Source organism: Ambystoma mexicanum, chromosome 6p (assembly GCF_040938575.1).
Source record: "Ambystoma mexicanum isolate Mex_15411 chromosome 6p, UKY_AmexF1_1, whole genome shotgun sequence".
Lineage (NCBI taxonomy): Eukaryota > Metazoa > Chordata > Amphibia > Caudata > Ambystomatidae > Ambystoma > Ambystoma mexicanum.
The window spans coordinates 513,530,938-513,557,045 of NC_090935.1; the positions used below are offsets into that span (position 1 = coordinate 513,530,938).

Genomic DNA, 26,108 nt, shown 5'->3' on the forward strand with positions numbered 1-26,108 from the left:
CTCTTCGCGCGCTCCGGAGGCCTTCGGCGCTGCATCCCGCATCTGAAAGACAAAACAAGGTGCGTTTAAAGACATTGGGGAACTTTAATACTCACGTGCCATTACTCCTTTCCACATCTAACCCAGTGGGTATTCCGGCACCCTGCAGCCGCTCCGAACTTGTACCTGCAAAATAAAAAGACAGTTGGAGCGCATCGTGAAGCAGGCAACAAGCGCTTACTTACGTGCTTCCAGGCGCTTCTATTCATCACACGGGCTCCATCTTCAACTCACTTCAGCCCGTCATCCGCCATCGCCGGAACCCTGCAAAACAAGAAACATCATTACTAAAGACTTTAAAGACATTAGAATTACTCGAAACTTACCGTTCGTGCAGTAAACGACGGACAGCAGTCCTCTGAAGTCAAGAGGCCTGCTCCCCTTATCCAGTGAAGAAACTGGTTACAGCACCCTGCCCCGAGGCAGATGGAGAGCACGGCGTTCACTTACCTAAGGTGAGAGCGTTAACCTTTGGGGTTCTACAGGAGAAGAGAAAGGGAAGAAGAGAGAGACATTCAATAACCCAGTTCCTTAATCCCATATTTTCTATCTGCAGACATCTTACCCTTCAAGTCAGACATACAGTGCACAAAGGTCCAGCCCAAAGAGCCAGCCGTGTGTTACACATCACCTTTGCAGATACGGTATATGCCCAGTCAAGACCGGCGCCTCTACGGGAATCAGGTGAGCGTTACAGCCGGATGATGGAGAACCCATTCCCATGCTCCCTGCAGATGCCGCTAGCTACACTGGCAGGGGGAGATAAGCAATTAAGGATGATAATTAGGACCCATTGGGAATCGGTGGGGTTGGTAACAATGGGAGATATCTGGCGAGAGGGGACTATTATGGATTTTGAAGTGCTAGGGGAGGAGACGGGGTTACATACGGGCCAGTATATCACATATCACGGAATGGTGCAGAGAATTAGGAAAACATGGCCCGAAACAGTACTGGAAGAAGAACCAGATGCTATCATAGATGTAATATATGATATAACGGAAGGGGGACATGAGATTTCTAGACTGTACGAGATGATGATGTCTAAGGTCGGGAAAGAATTAACACAATTGAGACTAGACTGGGAAGCGGAAGTGGGGGCCTCGATAGAGGATGGGATGTGGGAGCGTGCCCTCGGATACCACAAGAAGGTGTCAAGGAATGCCAGACTGAAACAGATACAACTGTATATTACGCATAAGGCATATATGACACCTCAGAAAATATCTAGGTTTGATAACGCTGGACGACAGGCATGTCCCAAATGTGACGAAGAAAATGCTGACATGGTACACATGTTTTGGTCATGCCCAGTAATTTAGCGTTTCTGGGGTGAAGTAGCACAGAAACTAGCGGAAAAGGGGGTCACGATGATCAAAGATAAAGCCTGGGCCTGCTAGCTAGGGAGGGTTCCCCAGAGCACAGAAACTTAAGCATGTTAGTAAACTGAAAGATCTAGCATATGTGCTCGCAAAAAGAAAGATTGCCATGGGATGGAAGACATGTCACAAGCCACGGGTGGAAGTGTGGTGGAAAGAGCTGCAGAAGTGGGCGGAGGCAGAAACCATGGTCTGGCAAGAGGCAAGCAATGTAGGGGGAGATGAAGAGGCGGGATGCCTGATGGCGTGGAAATCATTAATAGCGGAATTTTTTGGAACGATACAAGATCTGACAGAATCCACGGAAAGTGTGACCCCACCACGTGCGGCAGATAGAGTGTGTGTGGAATAAATAGGCTCGTATATGGGGTGGGATATGGGGAGCAGTGACCAGAATCAAACGAACAATTGAACTGTTGATATATGCACTGCGTGTTTGGTTTGTATTGTTGTTGGTTTGAATAAATTAATACATTTTTTTTAAAAAGTATGTGGAGTACACTCCTTGGCCTCGATATGTGGGAGAAACTCTGTATGGCTCCATTGCACAGCAGCAATCAGACTTCCTGTTACAACAGATGATGGAACTTCTCTGCCTTTTTGACTGGAAGGCTGGCAGGTGGTCGCTTGATAAACTGAGGCGTATGGCCCTGCTGGATGAGGGATGGCACCCATTCCTCAGTGGTGCTGTTTCTCCACTCCTGGATGAATGGCAATAGTCTTACTCCCAGTGGGGTGCTGAAGTGGGAGGGTACTACCCTGTCCAGGAGAGAACATTTCTTGGCTTTGAACAAAGATTCTGATTGTCGGTAGTGCAGCCAAACCCAAGACACTGGGCCCTGAATATGAAGTATTCCAGGTTGGAGGATCTTGCATCCAGGTATCCAGCCACCTAAAAACACTTGGGAGTGATCTTTGACTGCAACCTCAACTTTAACAAGCACGTCGCCACTGTAAGCTCTAGCTGTACCTACACAACTGACTCACTTTGGCAGCTTCAACTGTATCTTTCAGAAGCCGATAGGATGGTAATAGCAACAGCAACTATCAATTCTAGGTTGGATTACTGTCACAGACTACTTGTTGGCGCGACAGCTGAAACCTAAAAAAGCTGCCGACAAACCAAAATGGGGCAGTCAGATCTGTAGGTGGTATGGGACGCACGTATCAAATGCCCGGAGGAATTTACATTGGCTCCCTGTCCAGCAAAGGGTCCAATTTAAGGCATCCTGCCTTGTATTTAAGTGCCTTGGTGGCACTGCTCTAAAGTATTTGCAATCACACATCAAGAAATTACCACAAAAACGAACACTACGATTGAATGATAAGGACCTTTTGTCCTTACCACGCTTTAAACTCAAGAAATATGGAGACTTAAGTTTCAGGGCATGGGAACGAAGGACTTGGGACAATCTCCCATTGCCCATCAGACAGCTGCCATCCGCTATCCAGTTTAGGAAGGCGCTTAAGACCAATCTGTTTGATGGAGGACGAATGTAGCTTCTTCTATGCTCTCCTCCATCGATACAGACTTCCTTTGATGCAGAGTATATCGTGCACCCAACCGCCTCTGGCGGCCTAGGTTTCCTGTCTGTACGTCATGTGAGCGCTCTGAGGCCTGCAGGCAAGTTGGCGCTATACAAAAAAGCTATAGAATAGAATACGGCTGTTTGGATGACTGGCCCCTGGACTGAGAGGAGCTATGCCGTTTTCCTCAGTAGGACTGGGATTTATTTCTTTAAGGGTCTGATGCGGCATAGGCTCGTGCATTGTAGGACAGCAACTGGTAGGCGAGGCAGTATTCCCGCAAAGTCCTCACGTCAGAGGGGTGGTCCTTCTTGGAGATCCTGGTGGCAGCCCTTAGGGCATTGTTTTGAACCAGTTGGAGCTTGGCAATGTTTTTGCCAGAGGTCCCTACAAGGATGGCATTACAGTAATCCAATCTTGATCAGATTATTGCCTTACCAATGGTGAGGCAGTTCTGTAGAGATAAGAATCGTCTTGCTGCATTAAGCAATTTGGAGTAGTAAGCCGAGGAGGAGGCAATGGCATTAACCGGTCTATTCATAGTCTGATTAGAGTCCAAATAGACACGCAGGGTATTGACTGTTGGGACACTGATATGTTTATCATCAATGGTGAAAGCTGTATTGTTCGTCCAAAATTACTCAGAGTGGTCAGTGATCCAATTAACAGAAGTTTGGTTTTCTCGCCGTTAAGGCTGTTTCACGTTTTGGTGGCCCTGTGAGCTTTGTTTTGAAAGTGTTAACCCCCTTATCCTCCAATGTATAGTACATACCACCAGGCAGTGGGCATGCATTTAGTTTAGAAGTGTAAAGCCTGGGGGTCTTTAGGGCCTTCACTTTTTTTAATACATACACTGTTAGTATGTGTTGTGTAACCCAAAGGTCTTATTTGGTCCAACAGACATAATGTGTGTGATTGTACAATAAAGTTGCTAAACATACAACACAATTCTGCTAGCTCGCCCTACGCTCCTAACCCCATAACTGTGGAATGTATGGACCCACTTTTGCTCTGTTATGCTGCATCACTGTTATGGTGGGGCCAGAAAAAGCAAAATAGCCGCAAACCCATTGTGCGTGCCAAAACCTCTGAAAATCACGCTTTTGAACGCACAAAAAGAGGGCTGCCCAATCTGCCACGCCTGTTGTCAGTGGTGAAACAGAGCTCTCACTACTGAAATGTGTCACTGGGCTCCACAACAATTGAAAGTGGAGTGCAGAAGGAAAAAGCAGTGCTTTGCTAAATGAAACTCCAATATGGCTTTAAATTACCTTTTCTTTGCTGCTGAAACTGCAGAATGCTGGTGCAGAACACCTTTCAAATATTCAAAATTCTCGCTGGATGCTACAATTCACTTAGTTTAAAGAATTACTGTGAACTTAAAAGGTCCTGAAAGGCTAAGAGCATAAAAGAAGATTTCCACAGCAAAAGTGGCATGTCTGTGAATCTGTAATAAAATCTGTGCAGCAGAGGGCTATCTGTGATGACGGCTGTCAGGGGCATTCTTGATTAAACTTTAACATGTTATAAACTGAAAGTCAAATCTTCGCAATATAAGAGGCCTGTTACTGATACTCACCCCATATTATAGTTGTGTCTTTGATCCCACAGGTTTAAAATCTTGAATGAGAATTCTATTTGTCATTTGATACAACAAGTTTGTTTTGTGCTAAGGAAAAGCCAAAAGAATTTAACAATTAAATTAAACCTGGCTGAAGCTGCAAAACCAGAATAGCAGGTTTTTCTCGCAGAAGGAAGGCCTTTCCTCAGCAGGAACTCACGGGGAAGTGTTAATTGCTAGGTTGGGACAGAATTTGGTCTACAAAGGGGAAAAAGAACAATGACAAGCTGCAGCTCAGGAACCTCAAAGTGTGAAGAGGGTCGTAAATGGCCTCTGCGAGGAACAAACAAGGAGGAGCCTGCTCCTGGACTGCAGGGAGACAAAAAGAGGCAGACCCAAACAACCATATGTGGCTGAACATTAACAAAGAACACTTGATAAAAGACTTATAACTTGCTAGTCAAAATGGTGAAAAATATAAAAATGACAGTTTTTCATTTAATTTCTGGCTGCACGTTTTAAGAGGCGGCAAAACCGCGTGGCATGTTCTGGAAAGGAATGGCAAGACATGTGATTTAACGCAAAATGCATGGCTGGTAGAATTGTGAAAATGTACATGCATGTCCCCATGTTAAACACGCATATTTGTGGAAAGTTGCAGAGAAATTGAAAAGTGTGTTCATAGTAAAAAGGGCAAAATTCTGTGGAGAGCGGAGACAAGATCCCACAGCTATGGGGTTTTGAGGAATAGCTGCTATGCAAAATATGGCATCTGTATGTGTCATTTGTATAAAAGTGAGTGACTAATGTAGAAATGTGTGTTTAAGGTCAAATCCAATTTTGAGACCAGTGGCTTAAGGGAGGTCTCTGAGGATTGTAAAGCAAATCATAAAACCTGCCTTGAGCCACTCACTCAAATTGCAAGGCGGAGATGAAGTATTTAGCCTATCCCAGCACAAAGGGGCAAGCTTAGATAAGCCGGCCCACAACCCCCTGTATGATGTCATTTCATAGCATAGAGACAGCTCACCAGACATAAGACAGACAGACAGATCCACTCACCCTCCTGATGCTGGCGGAGCACCCTGCTGCTGAAATCTACATCTTTGTTGTTCCAGACTCCAGAAACTTTGCAAAGCAAAGGCCAATTGCATAGCTGAACCATTCTCAGCTAGGCCCCAAATTCTAGAACAGAACCCCAAAAGCCTAGGGGAAGCATCATAGTACAGCCGGGCTATGCTGTTACTGCTTGCCTACTGAGTTGAAAAATCCTCAGCACCAGGAAGGGCAGATCCCGTCCAGTCCTGTGCCGTGCTGTGACCAGAGTGCCTTGCTGACCCTGCCCAGTCCGATGTGCCCAGCCGTCAGTCCCTGATAGGTCCAGAATCCTGACGGTCTCATTTAAAAACGTATCCAGTGAGTATAAATAGGAAGAACTGTGTCATATAGCGTATGTACTTTGCATAGTCTTATCACTAGTTTATACCCATCCTATCTTTCATTTAGAACCAGTATTGTCAGAACTATCTTTGCACAGACTCTTCTCTCACATGTGTTCCTAAACTCTAACTTCTTAATGATTAAGAAAATAATTCCCAAACCAAACAGAAAGCAGAGTATCACACCTGAACTGTTATGATCGGCCGTAAATGACCTTCCTGTGTGACATTCTACTTTGTGGTAGTCTTTAACATAGTGTAAGCAAACCCATTTGTCATTTTTAAAAGTGCATTTCCGTTTTCATTTTCGCATCTATTTTACAAAAAAAATGACCTTCACTAAAACCTCTATAACTCCCTCAGATTTTATGATAGCTACAAGTAGGAGTTGAAATTTTGTTTCCAACATCTGTACATATCCATAGAACTCAAAACCGTATTTCAGCTATGTGTGATTCTCCTGTTATCGCGAATATCGCACACTGAAAAGTTTGCCGTGAATTTTCATCTTGAGAAATTTTTACACGTGTAAAATAGCTCTAAACTGCTTGCAACTTGGATTTTAAGATTTCAAATGTTTTCTTTGCATTAAATCATTGCTTGCGTTTGCGTGCAACTATTCGAAGCGGCTCCCATAAGAATGTAGAGAAATTTAAGTATTTTAGACCATATTTGGTGTTTTTGCCCAGTCTATTCTAAAGATTTTAAAAGTCATTTCATAGTGAACTTTTTTCTTTCCACCATGTTCGATTTGTTCTGTGTTTAAATATGTGCACAGGCTTCAAGACCTAATGACAAGAAGAAAGTAACTCTCTCGTCACGGGTAATATAGCTCAGTGGCAATGCGCTTGTCTTGGAAGCAAGACGACTCAGCAACATGTTTCGAATCACGGGTCTGAGCTTGGAAACCTATTCTTCGGTAATAAGCACTTTAGTAAAAACTGGATACTTATAAGTGGTTTTTTAGGAGTGCTTTTTTAGGATACCACATTGAAGCTTAGTTGCACAAAAAGTAGATTTGTTTTGCAATCCCAATGGTGTTTTGTATACCTTCAAAAAACTTTATACCGAAAGCATAAGATTGCAATGTCTGGGGGAGTAACATCCAAAATATGTCTTGTGCAAATCTACAAATGGGTACAGGCAGGCACAGATAACTAGTTATCGGCAAGACAAGCTATGTAAACTGCAATGCCATGATGTTTTTCAAATTCTTCATTTGAGTCCGTTTAGCTATACTAACAGACATGAATGAATCTGAAACCAGCCTGTTGGTGAATCCAGAGCAGGTTAAAAGGATATTATACAATCTAGACTGGATAGAGACATTAAAGAGCAGGAGAAATTCGAAGATCTACGGGATCAATTTCCCAGACATACGGGCTAAGGGCACGGTTGCAACTTCTGTCAAGATTCCCTAGCAGGTACCTTTGTGCCCAATTCATGCGCTTAAGCAGATGCCAAACAGTTACGGAAGTAAGAAAGGAAAAAGAACTGCTAGATTTTTAACGTAGATTGTGTAAATCCAAAAAAGAGTCCTTGTTCCATCTAACACGGACAAGTCCTGGTCTGATCGATCCAAGGTCAAAGTGGCTGGTGAGGTTTTACCATTCCTCAACAATGCTTTCGGCAGAAGACTGGTGGACTCAATGCTAAAACGCATCTCCTTAACGCTGGCTTTATTAGCCTTTCTGAAAGAACCATTTGTGGTTATTATGGAGCTAAACTAGCGGCAACCAGAATCTGCTGGTGTATGACGGATTCCCAGCTGCAGCTCTGGTAAAGCCAATTTTGAAATATCATTACATGTGAGGCATGGGGGTTTCCCCAGCTTAATTGGTTTGCAAAGTGAGAATATCTTTAAAAATAAAAATAGTAAATTGTTTTGTAGTTAAAAGGTTTGATTTTAAAACCAAATGCTAAAAAAAGAAAAGAAAGGAACAAGTTACTTACCTGTAACTGTTGTTCTCCAGCATGGGTCTGGCATGGATTCACATGCTCATGAATATTCCCCGTCAGGCTGGGAATCCTCGGTAAAGAAAATATCAGTATCAGTTTAGTTTCTGATCTGTCTTTCGTAGTAGTAACCAATCATTAATCTCTGGTTCATACTGACCACAGCCAATGACTGCCATCTCCCTAAGACCCGCCTCTGGCAGCCATCTTCAGATTTGGTAGCACGTGAAGTGGCAGTATGACCAAGTGAAGAGCCGCAGAGGGGTAGGCGGGAGGGTTCGCATGTGAATCCATGCCAGACCCATGCTGGAGAACAACAGTTACAGGTAAGTAACTTGTTCCTTCTTCAGCATGGGGTCTGGCATGGATTCACATGCTCATGAATAAAAGAATACATAGCAGTACACACATGCACAACCACGGGAGGTGGCAAAGGCTCAACATTAAGCATTACATCCAAAACACAACATTAAGCAATTCTTACCGCCTCACCAGGCTCACCTTAGGCGAACAGGTTGCGCAGCACTGCTTGGCCGACCCTGGACTCCTCCCTGGAATCCCGATCGACGCAGTAGAATTTCGTGAAGGTGTGCGTCGACCTCCACGTAGCAGCCCTGCAGATGCCCAGCAAGGGAACACCAGATAGGAACGCCGTGGTAGCTGCGATCGCTCTGGTGGAATGGGCTCTCGGACGGCCAGGCAGCGGTCGGTTTGCCAACCGATGACAGTACATGATACAGCCGGAGAGCCATCTGGAAATGGAAGCCTTCGAGAGAGCCTTCCCCTGATCGACAGGTCCAAAGTTCACAAAAAGTTGTGACGTCTTCCGAAAACTCTTTGTGCGGTCCACGTAGAACTTCAGCGCTCTAGCCACATCCAGCGAGTGCAAAGTCCTTTCAGCCGGCGACGAAGGCGACGGGAAGAAAACAGGCAACACCAAGGGTTCGTTGAGGTGGAAGTCCGACGGCACCTTGGGCATGAAGGAGGGGTGCGTCCTGAGCACTACCCTCGTGTCATGAAAAGTCAAGTACGGGGGCTTGCAGGAAAGGGCCTGGATCTCTCCCACCCGTCGTGCGGAGGGGATGGCCACAAGAAACGCTGTTTTCCACGACAAGAACTTCAACGGAGCTGAGTGCAGAGGCTCGAACGGAAGTCCCATGAGCTTGGTCAGCACCACGTTGAGCTCCCACGCTGGGGCCGGGGCCTTCACCGGCGGGAACGATCTGAACAGTCCCTTCATGAATTCTTTCACCAGACGATGAGACCACAAAGACGTCCGTCCCGTGGTTCTGGTGTATCGGTAGATAGCAGCAAGATGAATCTTGATGGAAGCGTGCGCCAGTCCAGCCTTGGCCAGTGTCAGCAGGTACGGCAGTACTTGAGGAGCCGTAATCCGTAGAGGGTTAATCTTCTGTGCGTGGCACCAGACAGAGAACCTCTTCCATTTGTGTCCGTAGCATTTAAGAGTTGCGGACGCCCTGGCCTTTGCAAGAACCTCTCTGCAGTCGGCCGGTATGTCGTATCTTCCAAACTCTAACGCTGCAGGAGCCAGGCCTGCAAGTTCAGCGACTTCGGGTCGTGATGGAGGATGGCGCCTCCTTCCCTGGAGAGAAGATCGGCGTCCACTGGCAGCTTGATTGACTGGGACGCTGACAAGTCCAGAAGGTCCGGGAACCATATCTGCCTCGGCCACGCAGGTGCGACGAGGATCATCCTGCACCGTGACCTCTTGAGCTGGTTGATGAGCCGGATCAGCTGCGGCAAAGGAGGGAATGCATATAGGAACAGGCCCTCCAAGGGGAACGAGAAAGCATCGCCCATGCTCCTCGGCTGGGGAAACCTGCTGGCGAACCTCCGGCACTTGGAGTTCGTCGCCGTCGCGAACAGATCGATCTGGGGTGTGCCCCACCGTCGGAAGAGGCGGTCCACTAGATCCTGTCGTAGTTCCCACTCGTGGCACGAGCACAGCTCTCTGCTGAGCGAGTCGGCGATGGTGTTTTTTATTCCTGCCAGATGAAACGGCACCAGAAACATGGCTGGGGATCTGGTACCGCCCTGCTTCCTGATGTAGAACATGGTGGTGGTGTTGTCGGTGAAGATCCTCAACACCTTGCCCTTGAGGGACGGAAGAAAGGACCTGAGGACCCAAAACACTGCACGGAGTTCCAGGACGTTGATATGGAGGGACTTCTCCGTCGGCAGCCAAAGGCCCCTCGCGTGCAGATTTTCGGTGTGCGCTCCCCACCCTTCCAGGGAGGCATCCGTGGTCACTGTCTTCTGGTGTCCCAGGGTATGGAAGTCCATGCCTGCTCGTCGGAAGCTCTCGTCGAGTGTGATCCTGTCCTCGAAGCTGCCCGTCGTCTGGATCCAGCGAGCGTCCAGGAACTCCTGTAACTGGCGCATCCGAAACCTGCACAGGCGGATGAGAAATGCAAGAAGACATCATTCCGAGGAGGGACTTGATGGACCTCACCCTGGCCGCGTCCGCAACCAGCATCCGCTGCACCTTGCCCAAGATGGCCCTCGTCCTTTCCTCCGACGGAGAGGCTAGAAGCGCCACTGTGTCGAGCTTCGCTCCCAGAAACAGTGCGTCTTGCGCGGGAACCCGGTGGGACTTGGCGTCGTTTATGGAGAATCCCAGGTCCGTGAGTAGTTGGACGGTCCTCGCCGTGTGCTCCGCGGCGAGCTCCTTTGTCTTTGCTCGGATGAGCCAGTCGTCCAGGTAGGGGTAGACGTGGATCCCCTCCAGGCGCAGCCGCGCCGCCACCGGTGCGAGGCACTTGGTGAACACGCTGGGTGCCGACCTCAATCCGAAGGGAAGGGCTCTGAACTGGTAGTGACGCCCTTGGACCACGAATCGGAGAAACTTTCGGTGTCCCTTTAGGATGGGGATATGGAAGTAGGCATCCTCCAAATCCAACGACGACAGGAAATCGCCCTCCTCCAGTTGACCCAGGACGTGCTGGAGGGTGACCATCCAGAACTTCTGTGCCTTGATGAATTTGTTCAGTCGTCGTAGGTCCAGGATGGGACGCCATCCTCCCGTCTTCTTCTTCACGAGGAAGTATCTTGAGTAAACTCCGGAGTCCCGAAGCCTCTTTGGGACGAGCTCGATGGCGCCTTTCTTGAGCATCGCCTTTACCTCCAAGAGAAGTTGAGGGACGTGATGTGGCCACGGGGGGGGGGACGCGCGGGCACTTCTTTAGAAACTCGAGCGTGTGACCCTGGGCCAGAGCGTCCAGCACCCAACGGTCGGTGGAGATGGACTCCCACACGCTGACGAAGCTCGCCAGCCGGCCTCCCACCGGGGTGCTTCGGTGGGGGCCAGACCCCACGGCCGGTTCAGTCCTGCTTCGACGAGGCTTTGCCGCCTTGTCCTCCTTGGCGACTAGGGCGGGGTCCGCCCGACTTGCCTCGTCCTCTGTAGGCTTCCTGTGACAAGGAACGGGCCGCTTGACGATAGGTGGAAAATCCGCCGCCGGAACCTTTGGAGGCACCCTGCTTGCCTCCGCCGCTCCGAAAGGGCGGCCGTCGTTGCTGGAGAACACCAAGAGCCCGGGCCGTCTCTGTGTCCGTCTTGATGGTTTGTAGGGAATCGTCCACTGTTTTCCCAAACAGGTTGCCCCCGTCGAACGGCATGTCCAAGACTCTGGTCTGCACGTCCTGACGGAAGTCAGTTGCCTTGAGCCATCCACGCCGTCTAAGGCACACGCCGTTGCCCAACTGGTGAAATCCAGTGTCAGCGATGTCCGTCGCTATCGTAACGACGTGGTCCGACGCCACTACTCCTTCCTGCAAGATCTCTAGGGCTCCGCCCTCTTGTCGTCTGGTAAGAAGTCCAGCAGGGGGGCAATTTTGTACCACAACTCCCCGTCGTAGCGGGCTACGATAGCCAAGGCGTTGGCAGCCTTAATCGTCGTCGCTGCCGATGAGATGACTCTGCGTCCCATCGTGTCCAATTTCTTTCCCTCGCCGTCCGGCGGGGAGGTTGACGTAGAGGCCGAGGCCCCCCCCGCTTTCTTTCTGGCTGCCACGGAGACGACCAAGTCCAGGGTCGGCTGTGCCCGAAGGCACAAGGGGGCCGCGTCCGGGACCCGGTACTTCTTCTCGTACCGATCCCTTCTCGCAGGCGTTGTGGATGGGTTCTTGAGGAGGGCGAGACCCTCATCTCAGATATCGTCCGGTAGAGGTACAGCGAGGACCGTCTTCCTCTTGGTCTCACGCCGTTGATAAAGGAAACCTTCCTTCTTCTCTTCCGGGCAGAGCTGGAAAAGCTTGGATGCCCTGGCGATCATGGCATGAAACGATCCAATCTCGTCGGGCGGGGAAGCCCGGGGAGGAGGTGACGGGAGATCCTCGTCGTAAACCTCATCGTCTGTACCCGTCGCGGCCGTGTCAGTCCCCGTATCATCCCCACGGGTCGTGGACGGGCAGGAGGGCTGAGCAGGGCGCGATGGTTGAAAAGGAGGTGGAGGATGAATCCTCCTTCTCTTAGGAGGAGGGCTCCCAGAAGGGCCTGGCTCCGGGTCCCCCGTCGGGAGCGGTTCCTCCGTTGGTGGTAACGGCAATCTCGTCCTTATCTCCGAGCATAAGGACTGTATAGCCAACAAAATGGCCGCCGAGTTGTCTTGCGGCACTGGTTGAGGGGATTCCGACGGGCGGTCAGGAGCCCCGTCGGCACCCTCGATGTTCTCGTTGTCTCCTACGTCGGGGTCCCTCCCGACGGGCTGGTCTTCTTCCACGCCAACGCCGTGGCTTAAGACTTCGATCAGCTCCTCCTCAGAGATTGAGGCCGAATCCACGACGACCTCGTGCCCCCCCTTTTTCTTCTCCTTCGGAGGTTTCACGGGGGTCCTGTCGATGGGCATGAAAGAGGACTCCCTCCGCGGTGGCAGGGAGACTCTGGGCCCCGAGGTCGCCCCCACTGGTGCAGCCTCCACAGGCTGAGCCAGGGCCGCCGCAACTGTCTCGATAGAGGCCTTGGCCGGGTGTATCAAGGCTTTCACCACCTTAGGTGCGCTCACTGCCTTCTCCTTGGGGGGAGGGTCACCGCCTCGCTCCCCCTCCGATGGGGCCTTTGAGCTCGGCCTTCCTCTTACCGAGCCAGAGCGTTGGCTCGTGGTTGATGGCGCCGGGGAGGATGCGCCCTGCCTGGCACCCGTAGAGCCCGACCGTTCGGCGCTCCCGGTGCCAGCGGACTCGCGGTTCTTGGCCTTCTGTTGGACCCCCTTCGCCGGGGCGCCCTTAAAGGTCTTAGAAGACCGCTCGGACTTCTTCTTCTTCTCGCCTGACGGGCTCTTCCCTTCCCTTCCAGCCAGTTGGCGAGACGCAGACGGCAGTCCTTCATGGTCCGCTCCGACATATTGCCGCAAAACGCACAGTCCTTCTCCACGTGAGTCTTGTCCTCATGCAGGCAGTAGCGGCAAAGGGAGTGTTCGTCCTCCTTAAAGACATTCTGAAGCTGGCATCCAGGGCAGACCCTGAACAGCTTTCCGGGCGTCGAGCTTCCCTTCTCCTGGGCCATGATCGAGATGGGCCTGAGTAACTTCTGGAGTCCTCCAAAAGCGTGGCTCGACGAAATCTTCACCCTTGAGGGGCGTAGAAGAATCCGACACGGGTCCCCGTTGATTGGATAAAGAAACGGTGGAGCTTGAGGCTCTTTTGACCGAAAAAGAGAAAATGTTCCTAAGAAAAAGTGCGAAAAAAGCACTAAAGCTCGAGAGCAATAGCACGAGGATCCCAACACTTGAACGTGCGGTAAAAATCTGAAGATGGCTGCCAGAGGCGGGGCTTAGGGAGATGGCAGTCATTGGCTGTGGTCAGTATGACGCAGAGATCAGTGATTGGTTACTACTACGAAAGACAGATCAGAAACTAAACTGATACTGATTTTTCTTTACCGAGGATTCCCAGCCTGACGGCGGGGAATATTCATGAACATGTGAATCCATGCCAGACCCCATGCTGGAGAAAAAAAACCTTCACTTCATCTCTGCCTGAGGAAGTGGGGACATTCACGAAAGCTTGTAAAATGAATGACTGTTAGCCTAATTAAGGTATCGACTTGTTGTTTTCTTCTGGATCAGCATTCTATTCACCCCTTGGCTAACAGTACAAGCAAACTGAACTTTAAAAAAAAAATAATGATTTAGCTGATGGCTATGGTAGCAGTACTACTTCGGCTCTGAATCCTCCGGGGAAGCTCTTCACTACCCCTAGGCACCGTTCATAGGAATTCAAATTTCGTGAGCAGACCCAGCACATGGAGCCATCTTCCTTTTCTTTAGTAGGGGTTGGTGGGAAGAGGCTTCATTTCTATGACCTTGGGTTGTTTAAATTAGTTGTGCTGTGAGCCGTAGTTCTCTTTCAAGTTATGTGATCCTCATTTGAGGGTGGGTAGGAGGGGGGGGACAGAGGTAGGGTAAGAGTTGTACAACACAGATATTCTTGAGACTTTAGTGTGTGCAGTGTTCCACTTAAACAGGTTAGTGTTTGTGGGGGAAATTACTGAGCATCTTCAAGGAAAATACCTAGATCCTGCCTATGATTTTGACAGAATCTGGGAAGACTGTAGTAGGTTTAGGCTCCTCAATTAAAGATACTTGGAAGCCAATCCACTTTGTGGCTTGTCAGTCTGCTGAGGTTTCAATAGGTACGACTTCAACACCCACTAGTGCACTACTGAATAGTGGGTCCCTGGACTTCTACTTTTTGGACACTGAGCACCACAGGTTCATTTCCTGGTCTGCGCTTACAAACCTCTGGGTATTAAACGCATTATAAATAACCTATCATAGCCACACCACCCCTCAAACTGCTGCTATATACAGTGAGCCTCTTGATTATACCCATTCATGTTGGTGCCTCCCACTTCTCTGTACACTAAAGGCTACTACATCTAGTAGCCTCCTACGACTTTTCCTATGTGAACGATCAAGTGGAGTAGGGTGGTCGTAGTAAGAAGTCCAGACTTATCAGCTCACACATTAGTGCCCTGCATCGGAATCCCTTAACGGTAGTTCCTACAAGAGTGGCTTTACAATTAGTAAAGATGCTTAAAAGGGCTAATATTAGGTTTTGGTTTTTCCAGAAAATATGCCGTCAATGTCCCTTACTAATTGAAGAATTGCCATCCTTTGAGTTTTTATTCTTGGAGCTCTACTTGAGCCTTCCGCTGACTTTCACCTACTCCCCATCTCTCGCATGTGGACCATGCTCTAGCTGCTGTCTGATTCTTTTTCATTCTCGAAGTCGACCGAGGCAGCCTGATCAACATAGGGCTTGGTACATTTATCTAAGCATCTGCCCGCTGTGATGCAGGCTTCTGACCCTCCAGTTTGTAAGCAGTTCTTCCATCGGTCATATTTGCTGGTCTGAGGGAATTGGCAAATTCATAAGCTGTTCTGTTGATGTCTGTGAATCTGTAAAGATGAGGGTGTGGGTGATCAGTTGGGTAAACACTATTGTATGGCTGGTGGCACACCGGAAACCAGTTTGCTTCCAGCCCAGCTTAACATTTCTCCCAGAACACCAAACACTCTTGCAACCTCCTCAATTTGTTCTATGCATACGTTCAGACATGCACACAGACAGCTGCAATTGCATGCTGTCCCAGTATGCGTACACTGTCCTGATGGCCACCACACCATCCAATTCTTTAACAATAATGAAACACGGAATGAATACCAAGTCAAAGACCACCTTAACAATGAGAATAGAAAAGGATATATTCATGTTGCAAGGCGTAGTCTTTAAACTTGTCTGGAAGCCTCTGTATTCTGTGATGACTTGGTACAGCTCACGAAGTTTATTGCTTAATTGGCTTGTTCTCTGTGGTAGGAGACTCAGCTGGTGGAAGTGTAGGTGGGGTCTGGATGTTGCCTGGTGGGCGAGTGAAGGCCTGAGACATGGGTTGTAAACTAACCGTTGATCTTTCTGCTGACATTCAACATTAAATTAGCGCTTTAAACAACTTCAATCGGAAATTAATAACTTTTTCTGGCCTCCCCATTGTGGTAATCTGCAGAGCTGCTGGTCTGCGAGGTATAATTGATACCATGAATAGCTAACACCCATCAATTTCTGAATGTACAAATAGTGAAAGGAAACAGTAATTTGTGTTTGTATTAGGTGTATAAATCAATGAAAACAGAAACCTTGGAGCCCTAGTTATGAGATAAGGGAGGGTCCTTGAGAATAGCCCTCTGTGCCGTAGCTCCCACCCTGCAGCTCCTTCTTGGCCAGTGAAGCCATAACCAATAGTTGCTCTGCTCACACACTTGAAATTCCACCAGTGTTCATCCTGTACCTTCAAGCAATTAGTACCCGTGCCACTGAATTGTGACTTGCCATTGACAATAGAAGATGGCGGTATGATCTTAACAAGTATCCTACCTTTTGTGAGGTGACCATATGGGAAGATCGAATTAAGATCATGAAAGACAAATCAAAGTCTGATTACGATGACATGTCTAGTACCCCCTAGAACTCTGAGGCTTAAGACCGTCTATGCTCTCCTGGCAAACTACAGCCTCACAAGGATAATTTGTTCCTGGGCTTTCCTCCGAGCTTCAGCTCAAAGGCAGTGATGCCTGTTTGAGGGGCGAGTCCAAATCCTTTGCTGCACCTAGCGCAGGAAATTTGTATTCACAGCCTACTGCACACATTCATTTAGAACTGTCTCTAGATCTGACCCTTGGACTGAGGGTGGTAAATGGCATTCCTGCCGTGCTCCATACCGCAAAATTGGTGTCCATCTCCCCCTCCAGAGCTTGTATGGGTAGGAGTGGTGTATGCGGAGGCAGTTGGGACCAGTCTGATTGGCAGACTCTGCATCTAAGCAAGTGTTGGTGGATTTCCCTCTTTAGCTGCATGTTGGGAGACATTTCTTTTGGCACCTTTCCCTCCATAGTTTCTATGGACCCCCCCCGCAATCTTTTTGCTTTGTTTTGGATTGTTAGGGGGGAAGTGGAGCTGAAGTAAAGCCTTCAGCTTCACGTTTCCCTGCTTTTGCTCATTTATTATAGTGAAACTGGTCAGTCCTTCATACTATCAGTACTGGGAACCTATGTTTCTTTCTGTTTGTAACATTTTAACATTGCACACCGCATATTACAATGCAGTGCAATGGAGATACTTATGTATCGCCCTCGTTTTTTACACTTGGGATTTTGGTTACTTTAATATGTGCCTAAAGACAAGTTGGTGGCAGCAATTATATTTTGTCCTTTCTAGTGTGCACATTTGTGTTTACTGCATATGGCTACAAATTGTGGCTTATTGCCTAAAATTGCCATACCACAAGATTTTCATATGTTCTTTGGCCATATTGTTGTTTGGCCTGCTTCCTGCCTTGCCAGGTCAGGAAATGCCATGCATTTGCCCGAGAATCCTGCTGCTTTCGCGGGCTAGTGATGCCTTTGTGTTTGGCTTCAGAAGGAGGTGGGACGGTCTGGTCCCATTCCGTATTTCTGGAGCCAGAGAGTCTAGGTGTAGGGCATGAGTGAAACCAATAGTTGTCCCTGATTGGACAACTACTGTCTGTTTGAATGGTGCAGACCCACCATTGGCAGGCTGGCTTTTGGATAAGACTCCTGCAGTGATTTCTTTAGATCAGCTTTGGAGCCAAGAATTCCTCTTGGAAGGACTGAAGATCAGACTTCCGAAGAGGCCCGACATCCCTTCCTGCTTCTGGCCCAGTGAAGCTCTGTTGGATTACCTGATCTTCAAAGGCTCTATGGTGCTACCAGTCCAGGAGTTTGGGCACAGCAACCAGTCTCAAAGCGTTCGAGGATCCAGCCGTCCTGAGACTTTGGAAGTGTCCGTGGATCGCCCGGTGGACTGACTGGCGTCTCTGTTAAAGTGTGCCACAATAGGGTCGATGTGTTAAAGCTGAACTTAGAAAGTGCGCCCCTATAGCATTATTAAGCTTGCAGCAGATTGTGATTTCTTGTGATTGTTAGCATACGCCACTCTTGATTGGAATTGTGAATGTTAGCACGTCCCACTCTTGGCTGAACGGTGATTGATGGCATGCTCCACTCTTAGTTTAATTGTGAATGATAGCATGTGCCCCAATAGCGTCAATGTGTTAAAACTGAATCTAGAAAGTATGCCCTAATAGCATCACTGTGCCAATATGGAAGCTGGACAGTATTCCCAACATCATTGAGTGTGCCCAATGACAGTGTGTTAAAGTTGAATCAAGAAAGTGTCACCATGTGAAAGCTGAATCTAAAAGTGTGCCCTAATAGCGTCACAGTGTTAGAGCTGAACTTAGAAAGCGTACCTTAATTAGCGTCACTGTGTCAATGTTAAATCTAGAAGATATTCCCAACATCAATGTGTTTGCCCTAATAGCGTAATTATCTTAAAGTTGAATCTAGAAAGTGTGCCCTAATAGCGTCACTGTGTTAAAGCTGAACTTAGAAAGCGTGCACTTATGGCATCTCTGTGTTAATATTGAAGCTAGACGGTATTCCCAACATCATTGAGTGTGCCCCAATAGCGTCACCTTGTTAAAGTTGAATCTAATAAGTGTGCCTTAAAAATCGTCACTATGTTAATGTTGAATCTAGAGAGTGTGCCCTAATTGCGTCACTGTGTTAAAGTTGAACTTAGAAGGCATACCGAATAGCGTCGCTGTGTTAAAGTTGAACTTAGAAAGCATACCGTAATTAGCGTCACTGTGTCAATGTTGAATCTAGATGGTATTCCCAACATCATTGAGTGTGCCCGAATAGCATCGCTGTATTAAACTTGAACTTAGAAAGTGTACCCTAATTAGCGTCACTGTGCCAATGTTAAATCTAGAAGATATTCCCAACATCAATGTGTGTGCCCTAATAGCGTCATTATCTTAAAGTTGAATCTAGAAAGTGTACCTAATAGCGTCACTGTGTTAAAGTGGAACTTACAAAGCGCACCCTTGTAGCATCTCTGTGTTAATGGTGAACCTAGACGGTATTCCCAACTTCGAGTGTGCGCCATTAGCGTCACTGTGTTAAAGTTCAACCTAGAAGCATCCCCTATTAGAGTGACTGTATTAGAGTTTAATTAAGATAGTATCACCAACAACATTGAATGTACCCTAAAAGCGTCACTGTGATAAAAGTTACATTTGGTAGGTAATTGCATACACTTCACAGATTACCACAATATTACACTACTACGCTTACTCTCTCCTATACACCAGCATTCAACTCGAACACAGCAGTACTATGACACATTCTGTAAAGCTGTTCTCATACTAACATGACCCATCAAACCAACCATCATCCTAATAAATCACAGCTAGCTAGCACACACCGGCTAGCTTGGGCGTCTCCTCTGGCCTAACGCAGCCATAACTTAGTCTGGTGTCAACCCTCCAGACTGAACACATTCAACTGATCTCAGCACCACACCTACCTCTAAGAAGCAGCTATCATGCAACAACCACACCGGCTGCACACATACCTGATGCGCCCATGCACTTTATGACTCTCTCTCTCAACTGACTTGAACTGCGGTTCCCGAGGGCGTTCCACCTACCAGCGCCTTAAGATCATACCAATGGTACATAAGGCGCTATAAAAATGCAAAATAACATAATGTGGTGTATTTTATGATTAACTATTGGGAATATCTGTACTTCAATGGCAGCCTACCACCTCCCCTGCCTGCCATAGCTACTACTTTAGAGAGTTTGGAGGGCTTGTCTTTTTGGCTGGAAACCCTGCTATGGCTTTAGGTTAGATTGCGGAAACATCCTGCTAACAACAGTCTCATGAATATAAATTGTAAACAGCTACAGCGAGGGAGAAACAGGTTAAGAGTAGTTTCACAGGTCCAAAAAGGGCTAGTATGCCTTAATACATAACAACTATGCTTAGAATGTCGATCCCTACTATTTACAGAGTTCAATCCGTTCCAAACTAGGTATCTTCTCAAGTAGATTTTTTTATTAAATAGAAAAAGTAACTATAGAAAGGTCCCATTTTGTCTAATCTCTCAATAGATGGACTACCAGTCTCTAAGCCGTAGATGGCCAAAGGACTCCTGATCCAGGCTCAATCGCTGTAAGGCCAGAAATGTCGCTACTTTTTGGACAAGTGCTTTACACCAAATAGTAATATTGGCACATGAAATAGAAGTTATCTTGACCGCCCCCTCACACTTGAAACATTAGAGACCATGTTAAAGGGAATCGGTGGGAACAATAGGGCCTGCAACGGATTAATGGTCATAGGCTGCGTGTTTAACAATTCTTCAGACAGTTATGAATGGCCCTTGTAAAGAGCTGTGGCCAGATTGAAGAAGTCTCTATTTTGGTCCCAGGAGCAGCAGATATGGGAAGAGGCTGGTGCGACTCAAGGAAGGCTCTGAAGCAGAGCAGTCAGTCTTCATGTTTCAGCAGGCCCTTCCTCGTGCTGAGACGGCAGCAGCACCTTGGCGATTTCCCAACAGAGCTCAGAGGATGACTGGAAAATGTCCAAATACGTGAGAGAAAGGGGTCCGTGCAAAGCTGCAGTCCATTTCCAGGCATCTACAGACCAAATTCAGACACAGTGAGGACTCTGATCTTGGAAAGGAAACTAATGCAGTGATAGAACTTTAAAAAAGGGTTGCTAAAATAATTTCAAATGCTATCTGGGATTTAATGGATTACCAGGGGAAAAAAAAAAAGTCAAAATCCTGGGGCTTAGGCACTCACTTTGTGTCTATACCGACTATACACAAGGACACAATGACCTCAGACAGCTCTGTCAGGTAGGCTCTCACTCCAGTCTGTGCACCTGCTGCAAAATCCCCCTCATATAATCTAGTCCCACTTTGGGAAGGGCCTCTGCATGCAAGGCAATCTGAAAAAGGCCCTTATAAAAAGAATTCCCCCATCAGCTACAACCATCAGTTCACCAACTCCACCCATCACCTGTGGAATCTCCTAAAGGATCCATCCTGTCCCCTGTGATCCTCAATCTTTACATGGAGCTGGTTAGAACCCCCCTCGCTCCACACAACATCCACATTCACCAATATGGAGAGGACACACAGATCGACCTCAAGAAATCCTATATCAATGACAGCTACAGGCTAAAGGTCAGCCTCACATGGATCCAGTCTTGGATGTTAAGTGCTTACCAGAAGCTCAACCCCTCCAAGACTGAATTCCTACTGCTGACCAACACAGAACACCCCGACATTCACAAGAGAGGCTTCATGATTGGGCTCAAAGTAGCTCATATTTGCCCAGTGGCCATTTTAGGCTTAACCCAAAAAAAAATGAAAAAAAAAAAATGGCTGAGCAGTTAGAAACGATCCTTCGAAATTAGATTATTGCCTTATTCAAGCAGACGATGAAAATAGACTCGCATTGCATTTAAAATGAGCATCTCCTCCTAATACTCCTCCTACAACACATTAAGTAGTCGGTGCTGAGTTTGATTTTAAGTTAACAAATAATTACATTCCCATTACAAAATGAACAGATTAAACGTGCCGGTGCGGGAAGAAGGCTGTTCACAAAGTCAAGAAGCACAGAACAGCAAAGGCAAGCATAAAACACACAGTTTAGCCAATGTGGACCACCAGGTTGGTAACATGTCCATCATGTAGTAAAAATATACAGGAGCATGGAATTGTATCCTGTCGTCACCTGTTTCCAGTGTTGTACTGGAAAGTAGCATACAATGAAAATAAAAAGGGAATCAAGGTTTCTCTGCAGCATTCAGCTCTTAAATGGGATGCAGAGGACACCCTGTAGTGGCAGCTATCAGAATTTGCCACGACCCCCAAACAACTGAATTGAGCCACTGCGTGAATTTGAAAATCTGCACATATTCTAGGTGACTCGTCCCACTGAAATAGTTGGAAACGTTTCAACAAGGAAAGGTCCCATAAGAACGAGCATATAACGTTGCATTACTCTTCTGCTTTGTCCGGCTTGCATCATGTACAATAGCCAAGTTACCTACTTACTTGATTTTTCTTCTAAAACAACAACTCCCTGTTTGTTGGTGTTGTACACATTGTAGATGATATGCTTGGGGTTCACATACTTTGAATCCAGCACACCGTCCATGGAATGCAGGCCTAAGATTTTCTGTAAACTGTTGAGGGGAAAAAAAAAAAAAACACAAACATCTCAAACTTCGGAATACTACATCAAATTCTATACAGATTTTAGCCAAGTGTCAATTGATTTAAAAGGTGTACTGCTCAGCATCCAGAACCGCGCCTCCCATAAACGAACTGGACCACAAGCAGTCATGTGCAGTACGTGTCTCCATATTTAACCCATTCGCAGAACAACACAAGCGGAATTCCAGACATTTTTACTCCCTGAAAATCAGGCAAAAAACAAGCAAGGAGTAAAAAAAAAAAATAATAAAAAAATAACAAATTCATACAAAAAAATTTGAAATAACAAATAGTAACCCATCGCCTCTGCCAACACGGCTCCACAAATCAGCGGGAACATGCCTTAATATTACTGCCTGTTCAGAATAGGAACTTTAACAAAATGGTTAAATTAAACTTTTACAATGGCAAAAAAAGAAATTACAACAAGGTTTTATTATTAAATAGATATTTAAATCGCCCAAAGAATGCTGTTGGGAACGGGATCGATTTACTTCCTAAAAACATTTTTACATCAAACTGAATAAAGGGAGAACAGAACTCCCACTTCAAACCTTTTCCCACTTGTAAATGAACTTCTATTTCAAATCCATTGTTAGAAGCACAAATTATGGTTGCAATCATTATATGGAAACAGCAACTGACCAACACAAGTCCAACCACAAAAAACAATGGTCTGGAGGGTTGCCCAGAGCAGGGTCAGTGGCTATGAATGATTTGAAACCTTCCATCCATCACCTTTCTGTTTTGCTTATTTGATAAGTAACCCACCTTTTTTTTGTTAGATGGGAGATGGAGGCGAAGGATGTGCTGCAGGTCACAGTAATTTCAGGGTTTTTTTTTATTTTAAAATGTAAACAGCAGCTGCTCCATGACATCACCCCTAGGAAAGACCCATTTTATTATTTTCTTTGGTCTTTTATATATTGCTTAATGCCAACCTCCTCCAGCTTTGAAGAGTTACGCTCATGCAGTGCTGCTCTTGCCCATTCCCAGCTAGCTAGGCCTAGCCCCCATGCCCTTCCTGTTGCTACAGTATTGGGTATGAGCTGCACAGACAGCCCTGCCTCGGAATCCAAACATTCAGCATTCTTCACTAATGGACGCCAACCTGTTAGTGGTGGTTGCTTTATGGTTTTTCCAGCCGCTCTGTTATTTCTCCAGCTAACGAGATCTAGATTCCAGGTGAAAAAAAAAAAAGTAGTGGCACATTTAGGTGCATTACAACCGCCTTTTTCAGATACAACACAGATATCTGCTCTTGGCACTGCCTCTTTGTCCAGTGGCTTTATTAAAGGCTGAAAACCTCTAACACAAAAAACCCTCTCTCACTCGGTCAGAGGGTGACCTAACAGATGTATCAAAGGGGAGAAAGGGTATTCCAAACCAATTATCTGTTTACCCAATTAACTGATGTAAACTAGACTAGGTATGTGAAACTGGGCCTCACTATACTAATAGTCTTGAAAAAATAGACTAAGTATAACTCCAATGTTTCCAAAAAGTTTTTTTTATAAAAAAAAGATTTAATAATGGTTAAGAGAACACAATACTCATTAAGAACTACTTTCAGAAAAATAGATTTTTGACCCAAACATTACATACATGATGAAAGAAACGAGTATACACAAAGTAACTACACTTCAATTACAACATTGAAACAAAACAGTACAAAAGATACACTCATTGAGTATATCACTCAAATGACTTAAAACAATCCCGACATGTTTCAGTTCTTCCAGGCTGTCATTGCATGAACTTTCTTCAGGGGATTTTCTTGAAAAACATCATGCATTCCAGGGCCACATGTCGGTAATTCCACAACACGAAGCACACATTGCTCCTTGTTAGTAGTTAAGTTGCTGATGCCTTCAATTCATGCACCACTAGCTTCAAAATTCCTCTGCTCACTTTCCTTGTTGAACAGTGACTAATGTAGTAAGTGTATCCATATCTGCAATAACATCTGTCTGCCCTTCCAGCATCGATTTAGGTTTCTGTTGTAGCAAAAAACCTTTTTAAATCGCAATCTGCGTACAAAACTGTCCAGATCTAATCTTGTCTGCACATAATCATAGCCTGCCAGGGGACAGAAATTCAGTCCTAGTTTGAAAGTTTTTATATATTCTGGTGTCAGAACATGTTTGGATAGGTTGACAATTTGTTGCTCATTTAGACTTTGCTCAATGTTTTGATTCATTATGCAAGTCAGACATATGAAACAGATTAAAGGAAATGTTTAAACAGTGTATTTTATTAATAATGCCTCCTCTAGACCCCACTTCCAGGATGGGATCCCCTACTCTTATAAAAAATAAAAATGAGCGCTTTTCAGGACATTTTTACAAAGAAATATCTGGCTTCCATCAAATCCTATGCTATCCGAACATCTGCCCTACCACTATGAAAGGAAAAGACAAAATTAGTTTTAGCTTTGGATAGGGTTACTCTCCCTTAGGTAAATTATTGGTAGCTTGTTTTCTGATGCCACCCCCCCCCACCAAAGAGATCTACAAGTCTTGTCCAGCCTATTGTAGTAGTCCCCAAAAAATAAAAAAAAGGCACACAAAAAAGTCCCTCAGCTTTCATCTGAGCCAAACCAACGGCCTCGTCAGCCAGCACAAACAGTTCCTACTTTATGCCACCTTCTGGGATGCATTATCCTTGTTAGACATAACAGGTTCTCTGGTCCTGGTAGCTTGGCATTCACAGAAACCAAAGTTTATTTTCCCCTCTCATGGGGTAGTTATACTTTCAGCCTTGCGTGTGCTACAGGCCTGCTCGGCCGAGCCCAGCTTTGGTTGTCATTTCTTTCACCCCGCTCATGGGGCATTTAGATTCTAAGGCCGGCGCGAGATATGGTCTGCTCAGCCCTGTTTTGGTTCTTGCTTCGCTCACCCCCTTGTGGGATATTGGGATTCTCAGACGGGTGTGGCCTATGGGCCTTTTCAGCCCTGGTTTGGTTCTCGCTTCCATCACTCGCTTAAGGGATATTCAGATTTTTATCCTGACATGGGCTACATGACTGTTGTAACCTGGTTTTCTTGCTGCATCTTTCCCCCCTCATGGGGCATTCGCAATTTCAGACTAGCATGGGCTATGGGCCTTCATAGCCCTGTTTGGGTTGTTTCTTTTGTGGCGACAAGGAAGAGACTGACAAAGTGATGCCATGATGATTGCTTTAAACCTTTATTCAAAAGAAAGATGCGCCTATCTGTCCACAACTCTAATGAGATTTCCCTACCAAAACTAAAGAAACTCAGCTGCTCGTCAGGAAGTCGTTGCAAGTCCAAATCAAAAGTCACCATCCCGTTAAAAAAGGCTCTTATGTTATCCCTGCCACTACAATAAACAAAGTTCTGGTTCTGCTCGTGACCCGGGAGAATGACTCCCTTCTACTGGATCTAAAGTGTCCAAAGACAGCAAGTTCTCAAAATAAAAATTCCAGAAAGTTCTAGGCTTTTTGCGACACACAAACAAAACAGTTCTACTGGATCCTCGTAGGGCTAGAAGAATGACTCCCTACTCCTAGCTGTTTCCCCAATGTTCCATATAGTGCTCAGTAAAATTTATAATACTTTACAGAGGTCTCCACACATCCGTAATTCATTATTCTACCCCCACAGCGACGAAGAATATCTCCCTAGGTCCCGACACTCCAGTACCACACTATTGTGGAACTGTCCAGGGAATTGTGCTATAAAGTGATTCACTACGTAATCTACTGCTTCATGGCGTACAGTCTCAAATCTTCCCGCCCCCATCCCTGACATGTGTGTAGCGGTTACCTTTTCCCGGAGAACTGTTCACGGTTTTGCCACAAGACCACTTTCTCAACTTCAACAACTTCTTCCAGACTAATACTGCAGCCTGCTTCTCTCAATGACCAGTTACTGCTGGCGGTCTCGGCACAGTTGTTAGACCCTCTGTCCACTCACGACAGGTCACGCCATCAATGCAGTCTCTTGCACTCTCCACACATTTGCCTACTCATCTCTGCTGTAGACTACGGTAGGCGTTCTCGGGACAGTCATCGGACCGGATGGTCCACCCACTACAGGTCGCCACCACTTTTCTACCTCTCAG

At 46.6% G+C, this 26,108-nt stretch overlaps 1 protein-coding gene across 2 annotated transcripts in view; it reads right to left on the reverse strand.

Annotated features, from left to right (window-relative positions):
• The window catches only part of DEPDC1B (DEP domain containing 1B), a 479,942-nt gene that overhangs the window by 254,638 nt on the left and 199,196 nt on the right, over window positions 1-26,108 (reverse strand). For both annotated transcript variants that reach the window (XM_069627327.1, XM_069627326.1), the window contains exon 5: window positions 21,861-21,991. In XM_069627327.1, the coding sequence (XP_069483428.1) occupies window positions 21,861-21,991 (131 nt within the window). The remainder of the gene's footprint in view (window positions 1-21,860; window positions 21,992-26,108) is intronic.